Below are 17,551 nucleotides of genomic sequence, written 5' to 3'. Positions count from 1 at the left end.
CTTTAATTGTGTTACCCTGCTTTTTATGCCCTCCTTGCTCTTTCCGTCATGGGTTACTTTGCTGCCTTCATTCTGAGTACTTCACGTCTTTCACATTCACCGTCGGCCATACTATTCACGCGGGTTTTTCATCATTCACACTACTTCTACTAATCTCCCAGAAGTCCCTAAGTACCCTTTTGGAGGTGTTATTTGTGCATTATTAGTTATTTTTCAGCTTGACAGATGTCGTAGAGAAGTGGCTGAATATTTTATGTGACTTCTGCTTATTAACACTTGTTTCTTATAATACAGCTCGGAACTGCGTGGAAAGCAGTTCGTTGTTCTTGGACTTTGTTTTTTTAAAATTCACGCTTGTCAAAATAAAACTTTGATAGTCACAATTTAGAATACGTCTTGTTTACTGAGCAGTTCAACTTTTCCCTAACTAGGATAAAGAGGAAAAGAGGTAGATGGGAGAGGTCTAAGTGGTACCACTTTAGAAATTTTGTCATAACCCAACAGTAAGTTAACAAAATAATTTAAATAATGCCAATCACAATAGGAAGATTTTTTTTACTATCTGATCCTAACAATCAAAATTCTGAGAGAAAAGTGCACACTATAGTTAATTGTCTAAACATATGCAGGGAGTACAAATTAGGAACGTGGTTCCGTATCTTGTACTAGTGAGTAAATAAATTGTACCATCTTTAAATTGTATCTCTGAGCTTAACAACACGTAATAGTCTAAGTTTAAGAAAATGTTCAATATTTTATTTCTTACATCACAAAAGGAGGTTTCCATCGCAATATGGGGAAATTGCAATGGAACTTTTCACTTATTTCCACATTTCTGTACATTTGGATGAATCCACATTTTGCATTTCATTCGTCTAGTTGTTTCTTTCATTCCATCTTTCTCACACGACTTGCAATACCATTCGTCTGTTCTGCGAATGAGTTACTATGGCAGCTTCCCCGCAATGTCTCAAAGTACTAGATTTTCACTGGTGGGATCTTCAAGTGTAGATTTCGTCTCCTTCGCTACGGTTAATTTGTGTAGGCTTTTTATCAGCCCGGAAGCTCCTTGAATTGGCCTTAATGTTCTGCTTGGAGCTTTCATCATTTCTCTTGCATTTGGCGATGTGTCTTGGATGGACACCTAGGAAGCCCACTTCTGAAAGAAGGAAATATAAACTGAATGTGGGAAAAAGACAAATGCACTACATAACAGGAACTGAGATCACATTTCCTTCAAAAGAAACATCAGTTACTCACATCTTTAGACCAGCTTGGAATTTCTATCCACACTGCTGGCGTGAGGTGAGGTATGGTCGGTCATACCGACATCATTGCTTCAGAACTGATCGCGAGTATGAGGGTTTCTTCCGTTTTTCGCTGCCTTATTACAGGATTTCCACTGCTGGAAACTGCTGCAAACACGTACCGTATCGATTCACGGTGCATATACTCGACGCTCTGAATCATCTTTCGGCAGCGTAAGCCAACTCAAGTCTTCCATAAGCTTCTCTCAGCAGTCGACCAACTTGGGAAAGGGTTACTGTAACAATTTTTCCATGACGCGGTTATAATAGATTTGGTGTACAAACGGATCTCTCGATTACGTCCCATGAATTTTCGATTGGGTTCATGTCGGGCAACATGGGTGGCAGAACATTCGCTCGATCTGTCCACCACTTTCTTCGAACCAGTCGTGAACGCTTGTGACCGGTGACATGGTGCACTTTCATCCATAACGTGAAGTCCATGGTTGGCTGCAGATGGTCCCTAACAAGGGGAGGCCGCCAATTGTGAAATTCAGATTCGATTCATACTGCGCATAATAAAAGCTCATGGCCAGAGGTGTAATGTGGCAAAGCACCAAGATGCACTTCTCAGCCGTTGTCGAGAAAATCGACAGTTAAAAGAAACCGTTGCGGTGAAATACTCTCTACGCTTAAAGGTTTACTACAGCGTCGTGGCGTAGCGGTAAGCGCTCGGGTTCGTAATCCGAAAGTCGCCGGATCGAATCTCGCGCCATATATATATATATATATATATATATATATATATATATATATATATATATATATATATATAACTATTAATGAATTGCTTATGCATGTTGGTGAAGGCGGATCGCTCTCCAATTGTACCGCCTCCATTTTTCCGTTTTTTTAACAGGGTGTACCAAAGCTCTCTCGTCCGCACTGATTTTCGACGATGTTATAAGTTGCGCTAGGGACTGCATCTACCTTCTTTCAAAGTTAGCAGGCAACTACGCTGTTATGCGGCGGCTCGTTTCGGCCCATTCAACATCTGTCCTTCAAGTGTAACGAGCGAGTAACGGAGTTTATATTTCATACCTGCCACAGCGAATTTGTGTTCGTGGGGTCTCTATTCTAATTCGAACGTTTGACTTACGCTATACGTATTCGTTTCGGAATATCGTTTCTACGTCTTCCGTTAACTATACGTGGTTAACATTATGAAGACAATTAATAACATTTGTGAAATACAACTTTGTTTGCGGAAAACATAATGATGTTCGAAGTTGCCAGTTCTTCCACGACAAACGACTTTCAACAACTTATTGTATGCATAATTGTTGCAACTGATTGCCGATATATATATATATATATATATATATATATATATATTTGAATTACAACAAACAAATACTAAAAAAAAAGAATGTTTGCAATGTGCGAGATTCGATCCAGCGACCTTCGGATTACAAACTCGAGCGCTTACCGCTGCGCCACGACGCTGTAGTAAACTTTTAATCGTAGAGAGTATTTCACCGCAACGGTTTCTTTTAACTGTCGATTTTCTCGACAACGGTTGAGAAGTGCATCTTGGTGCTTTGCCACATTACACCTCTGGCCGTGAGCTTTTATTATGCGCAGTATGAATCGAATCTGAATTTCACAATTGGCGGCCTCCCCTTGTAAGTAGCCGTTGTGAGGCAATAATCACTTTGGAAACCTTTTCACACGAAACACCTGAGTACAAGTGACAGCTCCGCTAGTGCACTGTCCTTTTAGACCCTGTGTACGCGATACTACCGCCATCTGTATATGTAAATACCACTGTCCCATGACTTTTGTTGCCTTGGAGTAGTATTACAAATTAGTAGCCGGTACACTGCAATGGACTGTCTCTTACTGAGCTATATTTCTTGTCAGATGTGATCAAATTTTCCGCGACAATGTTATTTTGGGCATTCTGTGTGGGGAACGAAACCGTGTCCCGTTAGCATGTATGCCTTTCATTACTGGATTTGATATAGTCCATTTTCAGCCGCTGCCTAACATTACGAAATAGTATACAACACTCTTGCTCTTTCACCAACTCCCAATGCCATTTATGCACTCATCAATTTTCAAGCTATAGATTATTATGATTGTTTTGTAATGTTCTGAAGTTTGTCTGGGTCACTTAACTTCAGCCAGTATGCTGAAATCCTTCACCTAACGGTCAGGGTAATCGTGGATATTTCAGTATCACACATCTCTTACAAACACTGCGGCGGTAGGAAACGCCCCGATTTGTCTGATTTCCACGCCTCACTGTTTCGGTAAAGACCTAGGCGGTGAGGCAACGTGCTTGCGGCAAAGCGTGTTAGTAGAAGGGCGAGCTGTAGTATGTAGTGTTGCACAAAGTGGCAGTCTGAGTTTTGGGGGCCCAGCATGAATGAATTTCCATATCACTTTTGTCACCATATCTACTACCAGATTCTCTCTGTAGCATCTCGAACCGCTTATATCCATACTTTTAAAGGTATTACAAGCGAAAGCTGAATGGTAATTATAGATTCAAGGCCGGATAATTTTTAATTTCTGATTATGATCACAGTTCTTGTACACCTGATGTGTTTACAAGAAACACTCTGATTTACACCATATTCGTTCATGTTTTTCTAGCATCCGCAATTTTTAGTTATCACATTTCTATGACAGTTTAGAGTGATGTTAACCCACATTCTTCGTAATTTATCTCTCATTACGTAATGTATGCACTTTTGATTTACAGTGGTCGCTTAGGTTCATTATAATCTAAACAGGTTGAGTCGGAAGGAAAGGTACATATTTTGAGGGGTGACAGTATTGGTGGCTTAACTTCAAATGAACTTATGTCCTTTTATGAACCGTATACTACATATAGCTGTTTGAAAATCACGGGCGTCAATCGCATGTTCTTCTTCAACAGCACTCACATGTGAATACAACTAAATCGTCATTAGACTACGTAGCGTTATCTTTACTGATGATTTGAATTCACACTTCATTTACTCCATTAGTTTACTTAGATTACATTAATTACGTTAAATTACGTTAATTACCTTATATTACATTAGATTACTTACTCCAATAGATTAGTGTTCGTGGGATTGACTTAAGAGCGAAGTATATAAGCGCCGAGAGGATACAAAGGAGGAACTTCTCGCTCGTATTTTACATGCGTTTGCTGAAGTAAAGGACTGTACGAATTAACCCAGATCAGCAACTCAGCAGCTGTCTATAATAGCTATAAAATTAAATGTAATTGACGGTGGGCTTTCTGAACATCTTTTATGAAGAAATGTATAAAATTAAACAAATATTAGATTACAATGTTCCATTTACTATCACCTTCATTTGTCCAGTTCACCATAGTTTTCATCAGTATCCTCGGAAACTGTTAAGGATAGGACATATATGCACATGAAGTTTTTTGTTCAGATTCACTATCAACCCTCAAAGTATGTGCCTTTCCTTCTCAATCACCCTGTAACAACTGTTAATATCATGATACCGTCAAGATCCTCGCATAACACTTCCTAGAGTTCTGCACCTGCCTTGTTCGTATTGTTTTTGCTGCTTGAAGGGACCTTTTATTTCAAAGCTGCTGCTTCTTTGAAAACTTTCATCGTTATTAGCGTACGGAATAATTTTACCTGCTCCTGTATTCTTTGATTACTCGTACATTCCGCTTGTTCCTTCTAGAACATATTTTCCTTTATATTCCTCAAAATATTGCATTTGCTACTGTAGTTGTGTTCGTAATATAATCCCCTTCCATATTCTTTTTGATCTACTGTTCTTATTGTTCACATATCTTGATATAAGAGTTAACAAGGATCTCACTTTCTTCCTTTCATAGAAACACAGTTCCCTTTCACGTGACCATAGTAGTATATTCCAGTTATTTTACAACACTGTTCTCAGTGCATTAAGTGCCCTTTAGGTGACTAAGCTGTCAAAATGTTATACATAAGGGAAAGTAACCTACAAAATTTTTACGGATCTATTCATATTCTGACAGGTTTGGTGTCATGTGGGGCCCAACATGGAGACGACAGTAAAGGTGAATATATCTCTATTGATAGCAAATCCGGTTGGAACCTGAAGCATGTTTTTAAAACGTAAGGAAAGAAGTTACTCACATGGATGTGTCCTGCTGAAAATCTGGTACGTATCATTTTCAATCGGGTAATAAACATTATTGGCATTTATAAACTGAAACCATTCAAGCGTTAGTATGATAATCCATAGTACAATGGGAGTATTCCTGAAATAAGACGTGAAGCAGACACGTGAAAAAAATGGACAATGGATTTCCTTTTCTCTAAACCTCTTATTCTCTGTTACGTTTCGATTCTTAAGTATAATTAATTGTTGAATCAGAAAAGCTATTTATACCGCTGAAGTGATATTTTCCTTATGACTTTGCATTTCTTTCCTTCATCTTTAGTCTGGAATAGACAACAGCAATCGGATTTATTGCTATTAAATTTTCTCCTATGTTTACACGGTATATACGGGTATTTTTTGCTTACTATTTATTGCTGAAACATCGTATGAGAAAAACCGACTACAATATTGACACACATGATACGTTTATACAAGTTTTGGAAGTTCCCGTCCATTACAGTAAATTTTATTGGAAGAATTGCGTTTAAAGAGAACTAAATTAGGAGAGCACCACTCCCGTAAACAAAATAATGCCCCATAAATGTGTTGACAGTACGGAAGCAGACATCAACAAGACGCCAGCCCTTATGTTGAAACACATCACTCTCGTGTTTATACTAAGCTAAGATGGCGGCCACTGAGTGACGCGCGTTTCTTTGGCTCGCGAGTTTTTCCGCTCATTGAAGGTGTTACAGAGAAGTGCGGCAGTCCACAACGCGTGCATCCGACTAAACAAGAGTTACTTGCCGTGGTGTGTTGTTCTCCGTTGATTACCACAAGTGATAAGTGATAAGTGAGTGAAAAATGGGAAGAGCACGAGTAAGCGGCAGCAGGCGAGGCTACAGGGGCGCAGGCGGCGCGGGCGCCCGGTCTCCGGCGGCAGGTGAGGCCTCGCTTCCCGACATCGGGGAGCTCGTCCGGTCCCAGGTGAGTGCGGCGCTGCACAGCAAAGACACGCTAGACGTAATCGTGCAATCCATCACGGATTCTGTGACGGCCGCGGTCATGGACAAACTGCAAGAGTCTGTCGGGCGCAACAGCACCGAAATCCAGTCTCTTAAAAAGTCCCTGGCCGCACAAGAGAAAAAAGCCGCCGACCTAGAAGCTAAACTGTCAGCGGCCACCGATGAAATCGAGCAGTATCAGCGAAGGAACAGCTTGCGCTTGTTCGGGGTAGCTGAAAACGATCGCGAAAACACCGACGACCTGGTCATTAGCCTCGTGCGTGAAAAACTTGGCGTGCGAATCGACGTGACCGATATTGACAGAAGCCACCGTGTTGGGCGCACGATACCAGGTGCCATGAAACCCAGGCCCATCATAATTAAATTTGTGTCATATCGGAAAAGAGCTGAAGTGTTTGCTCAGAAAAGAAAACTCGCCAAGAGTGGGGTTACCCTGAGGGAAGATCTGACGCGCGAAAGACTAAAAATTTTGAACACTGCGATCACACAGTTCGGCCTTCAAAATGTATGGACCCAGGATGGCAGGATCGTAGTCAAGATGGAAGGAGGGAGGAAAACGGTGACGAACATGTCCGAACTGAAAGACTGAGCGAAATCTCGCGAGACACAGAGTCTCATATTGTACTCTGTCTAATATAAGTTAATTAGTATTCTTTCTTTTCATTTTTTTACGTAAATATTGCTTCGTTAATTCTATAAGTACCATAAGTACTCTATTTAAAATCAGTCAATTGTTTCACATAGATATTGCTTCTTTATTTGTGTATCATAAGTGCTCATGTATATTCATATTGTCAGTCAAACGGGAATTAACATTCACCATTAACAGGAATCTCCTTAAAACCGCCTTTCTATATCTGTTATTTTCATCCTCGTCACTACCACTACTACTACTATTATCTTTTTCGTAAGCAGCACTGCCACTTTCCATCTTTCTTTTCGCTCCCGATACCTCCAGCTTGTCTTTCACCTTTAGCCCACAGACGCTTGAGTCAGTCACGACCTTGGACACACCTGTAAATATGTCTTCCCCCGCGAAATCCAGCTTTTGTCCCTCTTCCGGCCAGCAGGTAAACGGAGCGCGGTCGGTCCTACAGGCGGCCACAATGGGACGGACCGGTTCCGGCGGCGGGCTCTTTGTGGCCCACGCGAACGCTCAGTCGCTAACGGCTCACTTCGACGAGTTCTGTGACCTGTTCTGCCAATCGCTGTTCCATATTATCCTCGTCTCTGAAACTTGGTTGAAACCAAACATCTCTTCCGACGCTATCCGAATCACTGGTTACACTCTCCTAAGGGCAGATCGTGAAACACGACGCGGGGGTGGTGTGGGTGCCTATGTTCGCTCTGATCTGAGACCTACTATACTATGCACATCGGATACAAAGTGCGAAGGAGAAGCAGAGTTCTTGTTTTTCGAAATAAATACATCAAATCAGAAACTGCTAATTGGAGTAATCTATAAACCTCCAAACGTCGGTGCTATGTCCTCCTTTCAGTCTGCCCTGTCCTCGCTCGTGACACTGTATGAACACACAATCATTATGGGCGACACAAACATCGACTTACAGTTAAAATCTCCCTCTGCAGAAAAACTAAGGAGACTGTTCCACTCCAATGATATGAGTTTAACACCGCTGGACCCAACTCATCACACGCCACACAGCCATACACTCATAGATATAATGGCAACAAAGCGACCAGATAAAATAATTCGCGCCAATCAGACATCCGCTCCAGGACTCTCTGCTCATGACGTGATATTCTTAAATTACTCAGTGCATACTACCAAAGAAAAATCTCACCTGGTAACCTACAGAAACCTAAAAAATGTTAACCATGACGCTCTTCAAAAGGATTGCTCAGACATCCCTTGGTATGATATAAGCAATGAACCGACTTTAGACGGAAAAATTCGGGAATTATGTCGCAAAATCATTGCACCGTATGATAAACATGCTCCTCAACGCACTGTCAAGGTAAAGAGAGCTCCCGCTCCGTGGCTCACCACTGCATTACGCCAGTTAATGAATAAACGTGATGCTGCACATAGGGCCTTCAAGCGTAACCCAACTCCCGAGGCGTACGAAGCTTATAGGAAACTCCGAAATAGAACCAAGCAGAGCGTGAGGAATGCCAAAATCAGACATGCCCGCTCTGTCGTATGCGGCATATCAAAACCTGCTGCACTGTGGAAAAAGCTGCGCAGTTTCGGTATAGGGAAGCGAAGATCTGACGCTGTTTATCAAGCGTCTGCAGAAGAATTAAACGATTTCTTCTCAACAGCTGTAAACTGCCACACAGCGACAAATTACCAGCCCCAAGATATCAATCTCTCGAGAGACAAGTTTTTCCTAAAACATGTCACTACCGGCACAGTACACAAGGCAATTACGAGAATCTCTTCCGAGGCAGTAGGAAATGATGGAGTGAGCATTGGCATGATCAAGAACGTCGTAGACACTATTACTCCAGTTATCACAGACATCTTCAACCTGTCTGTTGTCAGTAGTACATATCCTACTGAGTGGAAGCAAAGTTTAATTCAACCTATACCCAAGACTGACAACCCTAAGTCGCCAGGTGACTACAGGCCGATCAGCATACTACCTGCAATATCTAAAGCCCTAGAATACATCGTCCATGAACAGCTGACGGATTACCTCAAAACTCATAACATCCATGACAAATATCAGTCAGGCTTTCGAAAGCACCATAGTACAGCAACTGCATTAATCAAAGTAACTGATGACATTAAACATGCTATGGACAGACGTGAAGCTACCATCCTAACACTGCTTGACTTTAGCAAGGCTTTTGATACAGTTGACTTTGATATATTACTAATTAAAATGAAGCAGCTGAATTTCTCAAACAGCGCAATACACTGGTTCGACAGCTACCTCAAAAACAGAAGTCAACAAGTCATTTGTGGGTCGGAAAACTCATCATGGAAAAACGTGCGCTCTGGAGTTCCCCAAGGCTCCGTCCTTGGTCCATTACTCTTCTCACTGTACATTAATGATATTTCTTCAGTGATTCACTCCTGCAACTACCATCTATATGCCGAAGACATCCAACTGTACATAAGTGCAAGCCCCAAGAACATTGCTGACGCAGTAGCGAGTATGAACGCAGATCTTTGCTTTGTTTCTCGATGGGCACAGAACCTAGGTCTGAAACTAAACCCCAAGAAATCCCAGGTCATACTTATATCTCATCCAAAGTTAATCAATCGGTACTTTCACGAAACAGTCCCTCAAATACACCTCAATGGTACCCAACTACCATACCAAAAAACAGTAAAAGACCTTGGAATAATCTTGGATGAACACCTAAACTGGGAAGAACAAACAGTTACAGCTTGCCGGAAATCGCTCTCCTCCCTACATGCAATTCAGAAATTTAGAAAAATATTTCCAACCCATGTTAAACAAAAATTAGTCCAAACACTAGTCTTGCCTAATCTTTACTACTGTGATGTAGTTCAACACGGCACAAATAGTGAAAATTCGAGACGCCTCGAGCTAGTGATGAACGCTTGCGTTAGATACGTATGCAATATACGGTTGTATGATCATATCAGTCCTTCATACTCCCAGCTAGGTTGGATACGCCCACATAAGGCACGCGATCTCCACACGATGTGCTTACTTCATTGATTTCTTAGCCACTGGTGCCCCCAATACTTATCTTCTCACATTAAACACCTATCATCATTCCACAACCGCAATACCAGATCGGATACGTCTAGCATCTTGGCTGTACCTTTACATAACACAAAATCTTTCTCCATGTCATTCTCCATCTCAGCCATACGACTATGGAACGCGCTCCCCTGTGATCTGCGTCTTATCCGGAACCACTCAACTTTCAAGAGTCAACTCAAGACTTACATATTAGGGACGGTATAGCCACCATTGTTGGGCCCCTCTCATCTCTTTCTTTCTCCTCTCCATCATAGCTTCGAATTTTACCATTCTATTTCTCTTCCTCTAACCTATCTACCTCTTCTATATCTCTTTCACCCCATTCTATCGTCTTATGTCTCTGCTTGATGAGAATAACTCACAAGCTGCAAGAATATAACGAGAAAATTCCCAACTAGCAATAGGACTGACATTCATAAAAGAAAAATATGTTTACCTTCATATACATAGTCATTATTATTATTAGTATTACTATTATTATTATTCTTGATTGTTATAATTAATTTTTGATTGTTATAATTATCATTGTACTACGTTTATAATCTCAATTTTTTTTCTTAACATTAATACTGTATAACATGTAATATGTCCTTAATGTTCTGTAGAAACTGAAATTTGTTGAATCTGAGTATGCCTGGTTAGGTGTAAGAGAGGGCCTGAAGGCCCTAATCTTGCCAGGTAAAATAAATGCATAAATAAATAAATAAATAAATATTTTCACCCACATCTTCCTTTCTCCCATACAGCTTTCTCAGAATGTCTGTGAGTTAAGATGCAGAGGCTGTCCTAGAAACAGAGGGTCTGTAGCTTTCTGACTGACATATCAGGCATCACTGACTTTGTATGGAAATCATCTGTTCAGTAAATGAACAGCAATTGCATAGGGAAAACGCTATTTAAAAAAAGCTAAAAAATAAGTTTATCTAATTGTGTGGTGAATAAAGTCTAGTTAGTAGATTCTTGAGATCTGTTTAAGTGAATAATAAATGTTACATATTTTTCGTTCTGTATAGTAGGAGCGAGTAGTGTTAAACACAGTTCATTGGATTAATTGGTGTCATGAGTACAACAAATATAAGCAAGGTGCCGTCCACCTTCCAATATTTGAAGCTTTGAATCCCACAAAACGTGTCTTGCAAGTCTTAACGAATACTCACATTTCATGAGCCAGTTGTCCTATTTCGTTCTTGCCAGTTAATAACTTCAATAGTGACAGCAGGCGATAGGCCTGGCACCTTGCTAACTTAAGGTATGGTAGAAGCACGTCAACGTCACCATCGTGTGGAGCCGTGACGAAGAACAGCTGGATGACTTTCTAACGTATCTGAACAGTCTCCATGCCAATATGAGTTTACTATGGATATGTTTGTTACAAGGGTTTGTGAGAAAGATAAAAGAATATAGGACCTTTAAAATTACTGACAAATCATCAGGCGTTACCTCTCACTTACAGGAGCAACAAAATTCCAGGCAAGTGAAATGACTGAAACATATGAATTGGGCTACCGTTTGACCCACAAATACTAGTGGTAAACAGAGGAGACTTTACTTATCGATATAAATTACAATAGTCTGCGATCTTCTGTACCTCAACAGTCAGTGAAAATCGTTAAGAAAAACTTAAACCCGGGAAGTAGTGCAGGTAGTGATCAACGTTAACAGGCAGTGGAAAAATTTAAAACACTTAGTGCTAGTAAACACAGTCAAAAATAGCACTGGTAAACAAACATTTTGCATACATAACATGATAGAATGTAAGCCCTCTTACACTCGAGTAAGTGCTTGACTCGGGCAAATCCATATTACCGCGATGATAAAGCACCAAACAAGGGCTAGCAGTCCAAGTCAAATCAGCACAATGCACAAACATGAAAAGATGTTCAGTGATAAAGCACAAGGGTTTCAACGGACCGCGGCCGCCATTTAACTTCATGATGCTCAATGTTGTTTCTGTGTAGGGCGAGGACAATAAAGGACGGTGTATGGGGCCATGTTCACGACCCGAGGCAGCAGGCAACAGGTCAGTTCGAACTCTAGAGTATGCTCGGCTCTGCACAGACTGAGAGAAGCGCTGACTCTCCAATGGACGTAGGAACGCTACCCGAAGTAAACAAGTAACAAGAAAATTCTGTGAGCGGAAGTCCATAGTCATCAAAAGCAAGTTGCGATCCACCAAGGCGTCCCAGGAGACAGATCTCAGCGTGAGACGTACGCGCGCTTAAATGTCAATAGAGGCGCCTCAGAGGTACCGTCCTATGAGACGCCAGAGAAACCACGGCTAAGCAACGAAACACACAGAGCATAACTATCGATACGAGCGTGGCTCAAGTATGTCAGCTGCCCACGAAAGCCTCAACAATGTTGTTGGGAGAGGAATGTTACAATGGTGTTTATGGGAGAAAATCAGCTACGGAAATTGTTTCGAAGCATCTTTCTCTTCTGGATGGTTCAAATGGTTCAAATAGCTCTTAGCACATCAGTCCTCTAGACGTAGAACTACTTAAACCTAACTAACCTAAGGACATCACACACATCCATGCCCGTGGCAGGATTCGAACCTGCGACTGTAGCAGCAGCGCGGTTCCGGACTGAAGCTCCTAAGAACGCTCGGCCACAGCGGCCGGCTTTTCTGGATGTCCACAAATACTATTTCTCAGTCAGAGAGTCTTTTGGGAATGATAATATCGATAATACTGTGGTCGTGGCTTTATGGAAAAACTGAGAAAACATCACATTCATAAACTGATGAGTCACACAAATGCCTGAACAACCCCCTTTTGCAGCACGGACCACTGCGAGATATGTAGGAAGAGAGCAGGTAAGGTTCTGGAATGTACCGACAGGGATGTGGAGCCAAGCGAGCAAACTCCAGTGGCATGGCCAGCTCTGATACATTTCTCCGTTGAGGGTTCATGATGCGAACAGAACGATCAAAGTGTTCACATAGATTCTCGAGTGGAGTTAAGTCACGGTGCTCTTCCAAATACTCCCATTTACTGCAAACTGTGTAACACGTTGCATTGTAATACTGGTATATGCCACCATGCCGAGGTTAAAGAAACTGCTTTTATTGGTAGAGTCAGGTCCCTCAGCATAGATGCACACTTCTTTAAATCTTACTCCATCTGGAACCGTACTGCAGTCTGTGAAAAAAAGATTAATCAGTCAATCGAAACTTGTGTTTATTACAGTAGATCTAGATTTCTATCACTGACGGACCATCTTCAGTGCAGTATATAAAGTTAACACATTTCATTGTTATTTTGCGAAGTCTCTCTTGGATTATACACGTCAAGATTCGAACTGCACTGAGTTTGAATTATTGACATGTATAGTCCAAGAGGGACAATTCTGAATAACGGCTGAAATGTGTTAACTGCTGCTTTGGATGCTCTGAAGATGGTCACTCCATGACCGAAATCTGGATCTACTACAATAAACGCAAGCTATGACTGATTACTGTAGCTTCTTTCACCAACTGAGATGTATAATTGTGCTGAAGCATTGTGCCTTCCAGGGCACTTACTGCGTACGCAGCAACGTTCGCGGAACGGTCCTCGAGGAGACACTGTTGGTATATCTCGCACAAGCCGATGCACAGTGAACAATTTTCGTCCAGATCGCTGGGCAAGTTCATTCGTTTGTTCAGTGGGGGAGACCGAAAGTTCCTGAAACCTTCCCCCCGGTCGGCGATAACAGAATCGAGGAGCATGACCTGCAATCTTTCTCAAACGATTTTACCGAAACTATTCGGTAAAAAAATCATTTTTGCTTTACTTACAGCTTTATGTGTCAGATTCATGATGGCGTGCCCATCATTTCGTTATTACATGGAAGTAAGACACTAGGCAATATTCGAAAAGCGTCGTAATGAAAAATAGAGGTCGCTATGACTTTACTTTTGGTGCATATTACATCATACGTGGCAGTGTATGAAATTTAGCTAACATACTGAATTTGTTTTCAGACTTGGCTGGAGGTCTCTACCTGTCACCAATCTCGAGAAAATTGATCGGACGTAGCAGACTCTGCGAACGCGTAGCGCCAACGATAATATCACAGTGAAATATCCACGACATTCCTCATATTTCATAAATGGTTTAAGATACCAAAATGAGATTTTGGCAAACAATAACACGCAAAGGGGAAAGTATTTTGAGATTTTGTTATTACAGACGTTTTCAATGAAAGAATGCAATTTTTAAGGGCCACAGGTAGCTGGCGAAATGAGAAAAGCTATGGGTTCTGGAACAAGAAAAGTGAAGAAAATTACACTTTTGCTTTGTGCCGAGAATGTGCTTTTTCATAAGCTGCTGACCTTAATTTTCCTCAGTTCCTCAAAAAGCGTAATAAACCACTCTTTTGATAATTCTTTTGCAACTGCCTCTGCACGATATGTTAGTGAGTTGTGACTGTGTAAACTCAGCTGCTTTTTGCCAAAAGAAACAAATTTTAGCATGGTAACCAGTTAAATGTGTAGGTATTACTCAAAATTCGCCACTCAAGATGTTTCTCTGAAAGTTACAAATGGTTAACAAGCCAGGCGAAAATAAGTCGCTGCATTTTCGGTGAAATTCTTTGTAGATAATAATCAAAGTAGACGTGACAGTGGATCTCTGTGAGTGGCCACCATGCAATTTTACAGAAAATAATGGAGTAAGCTTCAGTTTAGAATGGCACCTCCCCTCGGCACTTCCCTTACAGCACCTACCCTTAACACCTACCACTACCGATCTCCCCACACGTGCCTGACATGAGAGCATATAGTGGCCATGGCATTCTGCGTACACCATAGCCCCTTGGTTCATCTTGGCACTCAGTTTGCTGAAGAGTTGCATGCCTAGCCACACGTACACAACTTTGCAGCTGTCATTCAGCTCTCTCATCTACGGCCCGTGGTGCAACACAGTTGCCTTAGCACCGGTTTAGATACACTATGTGATCAAAAGTATCCGGACACCTGGCTGAAAATCACTTACAAGTTCGTGGCGCCCTCCATCGGTAATGCTCGATAATGCTGGAATTCAGTATGGTGTTGGCCAACCCTTAGCCTGGATATCAGCTTCAACTCTCGCAATCTCTCGTTCAATGAGGTGCTGGAAGTCGACATAAACGTTTTATGTGTATGGTACCCCGTCATAATGTATAAAACTATTGCTGCTGGAGGAAAACCAACGTTTCGGCCACGGTTGCAGCAACCTTCTTCTGGGTCTGACCATTTGATCCAGAAGATCGCTGCTACAACCGTTGCCGAAACGTTGGTTTTTCTCCAGCAGCAGTAGTTTTATATATTACGGCGTGGTACCATACCCAGAAAACTTTTATGTCGACTGACCCTGGCCGCGGAAGTCTACGCAGCTATAGGTGCTGGAAGGTTTCTTGGCGAATGGCAGCTCATTCTTCAAGGAGTGCTGCACTGAGAAGAGGTATAGATATCGGTCGGTGAGGCCCGGCATGAAGTCGGCGTTCCAAAACATCCCAAAGGTTTCAGGTCAGGACTCTGTGCAGGCCAGTTCATTACACGGATGTTATTGTCGTGTAGTCACTCCGCTAGAGGCTGTGCACTATGAACACGTATTCGATCGTATTGAAAGATGTAATCGCCATCCCAGAATTGCTCTTTAACAGTGAGAAGCAAGAAGGTGCTTCAAACATCAATGTAGGCCTGTGCTGCGATAGTGACACGTAAACAAGGGGTGCTAGCCCCTCCATGAATAACACGACCACACCATAACACCACCACCTCCGAATTTTACTGTTGTCATTACACACACTGGCAGATAATGTATGTTCACCAGGCATTCGCCTTACCTACACCGTGCCATCGGATCATCACATTGTGTACTGTGATTCGTCACTCCACACAACGCTTTTCCACTGTTCAATCGTCCAATGTTTACGCTCCTTACACCAAGCGAGGCGTCGTTTGGCATTTACCGGCGTCATGTGTGGCTTATGAGCAGCCGCTCGACCACGAAATCCAAATTTTCCCACCTTCCGCCTAACTGTCATAGTACTTGCAGTATATCCTGATGCAGTTTGGAATTCCTGTGTGATGGTCTGGATAGATGTCTGCATATTACACATTACGACCCTTTTCAACTGTCGGCGGTATCTGTCAGTCAACAGACGGGATCGGCCTGTACGCTTTTGTGCTGTACGTATCTCTTCACATTTCCACTTCACTATCACATCAGAAACGGTGGACGTAGGGGTGTTTAAGAGTGTGGAAATCTCGCGTACGGACGCATGACACATGTGACACCCAGTCACCTGACCACCTTCGAAGTTCGTGAGTTCCCCGGAGCGCCCCATTCTGCTCTCTCACGATATCTAATGACTACTGAGGTTTCTTATATTATGGAGTACCTGGCAGTAGGTGGCAGCACAATGCACGTAATATGAAAAACTATTTGATATAGCCGAGAATGCAGTTTATCTTCAAGGTTTATTTACGAGTGTTCAATGTGTCTATCTTTTGTAACACGACAAGTGTCCCACCTGTAATCAGTTTCCTGCCAAATCCTATGAAGCAAGTCATGATGTATGACGACAGATGCTTGTGTTATATGCCATAGCAGCTTGTCGACGTTCCCCGGAAGTGAACGAACAAACACTCTGTGTTCTCGTGTAACCATTGACGTTAAATCAGGTGATCGTGGAGGCCAGGATATTGTTCCACGACGTCCAATCCACGATGGTACATTCCTATGGATATACGCAACAGCTTCACGATAATATTGAGGTGGCGCGCTGGAAAATAAATTCTGCTCCAAAACATTGTTGTAACTGAGGCTTTAGATAGTGTTCAAGCATTTATGGATGTAAAACGGCCGAACATGTTGAGTTACAGCGTCAGAGACTGCTGGCAGACCTAGAGGCGGCGTCCAACGTGATACAGAGCCAGTTTCGACGAAACGATTGTACCAGTTAGTAACAGTTTGTCTTTGAGGTAGTGGCTTGCGATATTTAGTCCTCAACTCTCTCTGATCTGTTATAGCGGACTTGGACTCATGAAACGACAAACAACATTGCACACACTCTGCTCTATGATGTCGGAATAACTCATTCGCGCATGCGACCTATCGGGATCGTCGGGAACTAACAGTTTTATGCGAGAATAAGACTTGAAAATATCCTGCTGTATCAGATATTTCCGTTAGTTACTTACCCCTTTCACCATGAAACGTTGCTTTTGTATAACTAATTTACAAAAACACATTGTAATTCAACAATGGCGGAACGTGAGCAGCTTTCGAACTACAGAGGTTCGGAAATGCTCCTTGGCCCGAAAACCAATGACCTAGCCAGTTTGGACGCCAGATAAAACTCTGTGTTTTCGCATTACGACAACGACTGCACTGTTTCCAGCCCATGTCGAACATGGGATGTGGAAATATTAATGTGAATGGACTACGTACAAGTTCTTACAAACTGA

General features: G+C 42.1%; 1 protein-coding gene across 3 annotated transcripts in view; it reads left to right on the top strand.

Moving 5' to 3' along the window:
- Nucleotides 1–17,551, top strand: part of LOC126248163 (lachesin-like) — a 1,464,009-nt gene that overhangs the window by 18,065 nt on the left and 1,428,393 nt on the right. For all 3 annotated transcript variants that reach the window (XM_049948938.1, XM_049948928.1, XM_049948919.1), the window contains exon 2: nt 5,290–5,331. In XM_049948938.1, the coding sequence (XP_049804895.1) occupies nt 5,290–5,331 (42 nt within the window). The remainder of the gene's footprint in view (nt 1–5,289; nt 5,332–17,551) is intronic.

This window comes from Schistocerca nitens, chromosome 1 (genome assembly GCF_023898315.1).
Source record: "Schistocerca nitens isolate TAMUIC-IGC-003100 chromosome 1, iqSchNite1.1, whole genome shotgun sequence".
In the NCBI taxonomy this organism is placed as follows: Eukaryota; Metazoa; Arthropoda; class Insecta; order Orthoptera; family Acrididae; genus Schistocerca; species Schistocerca nitens.
Note: the sequence above shows the minus strand (reverse complement) of the source record. Positions and strands in the feature narration are given on the sequence as shown.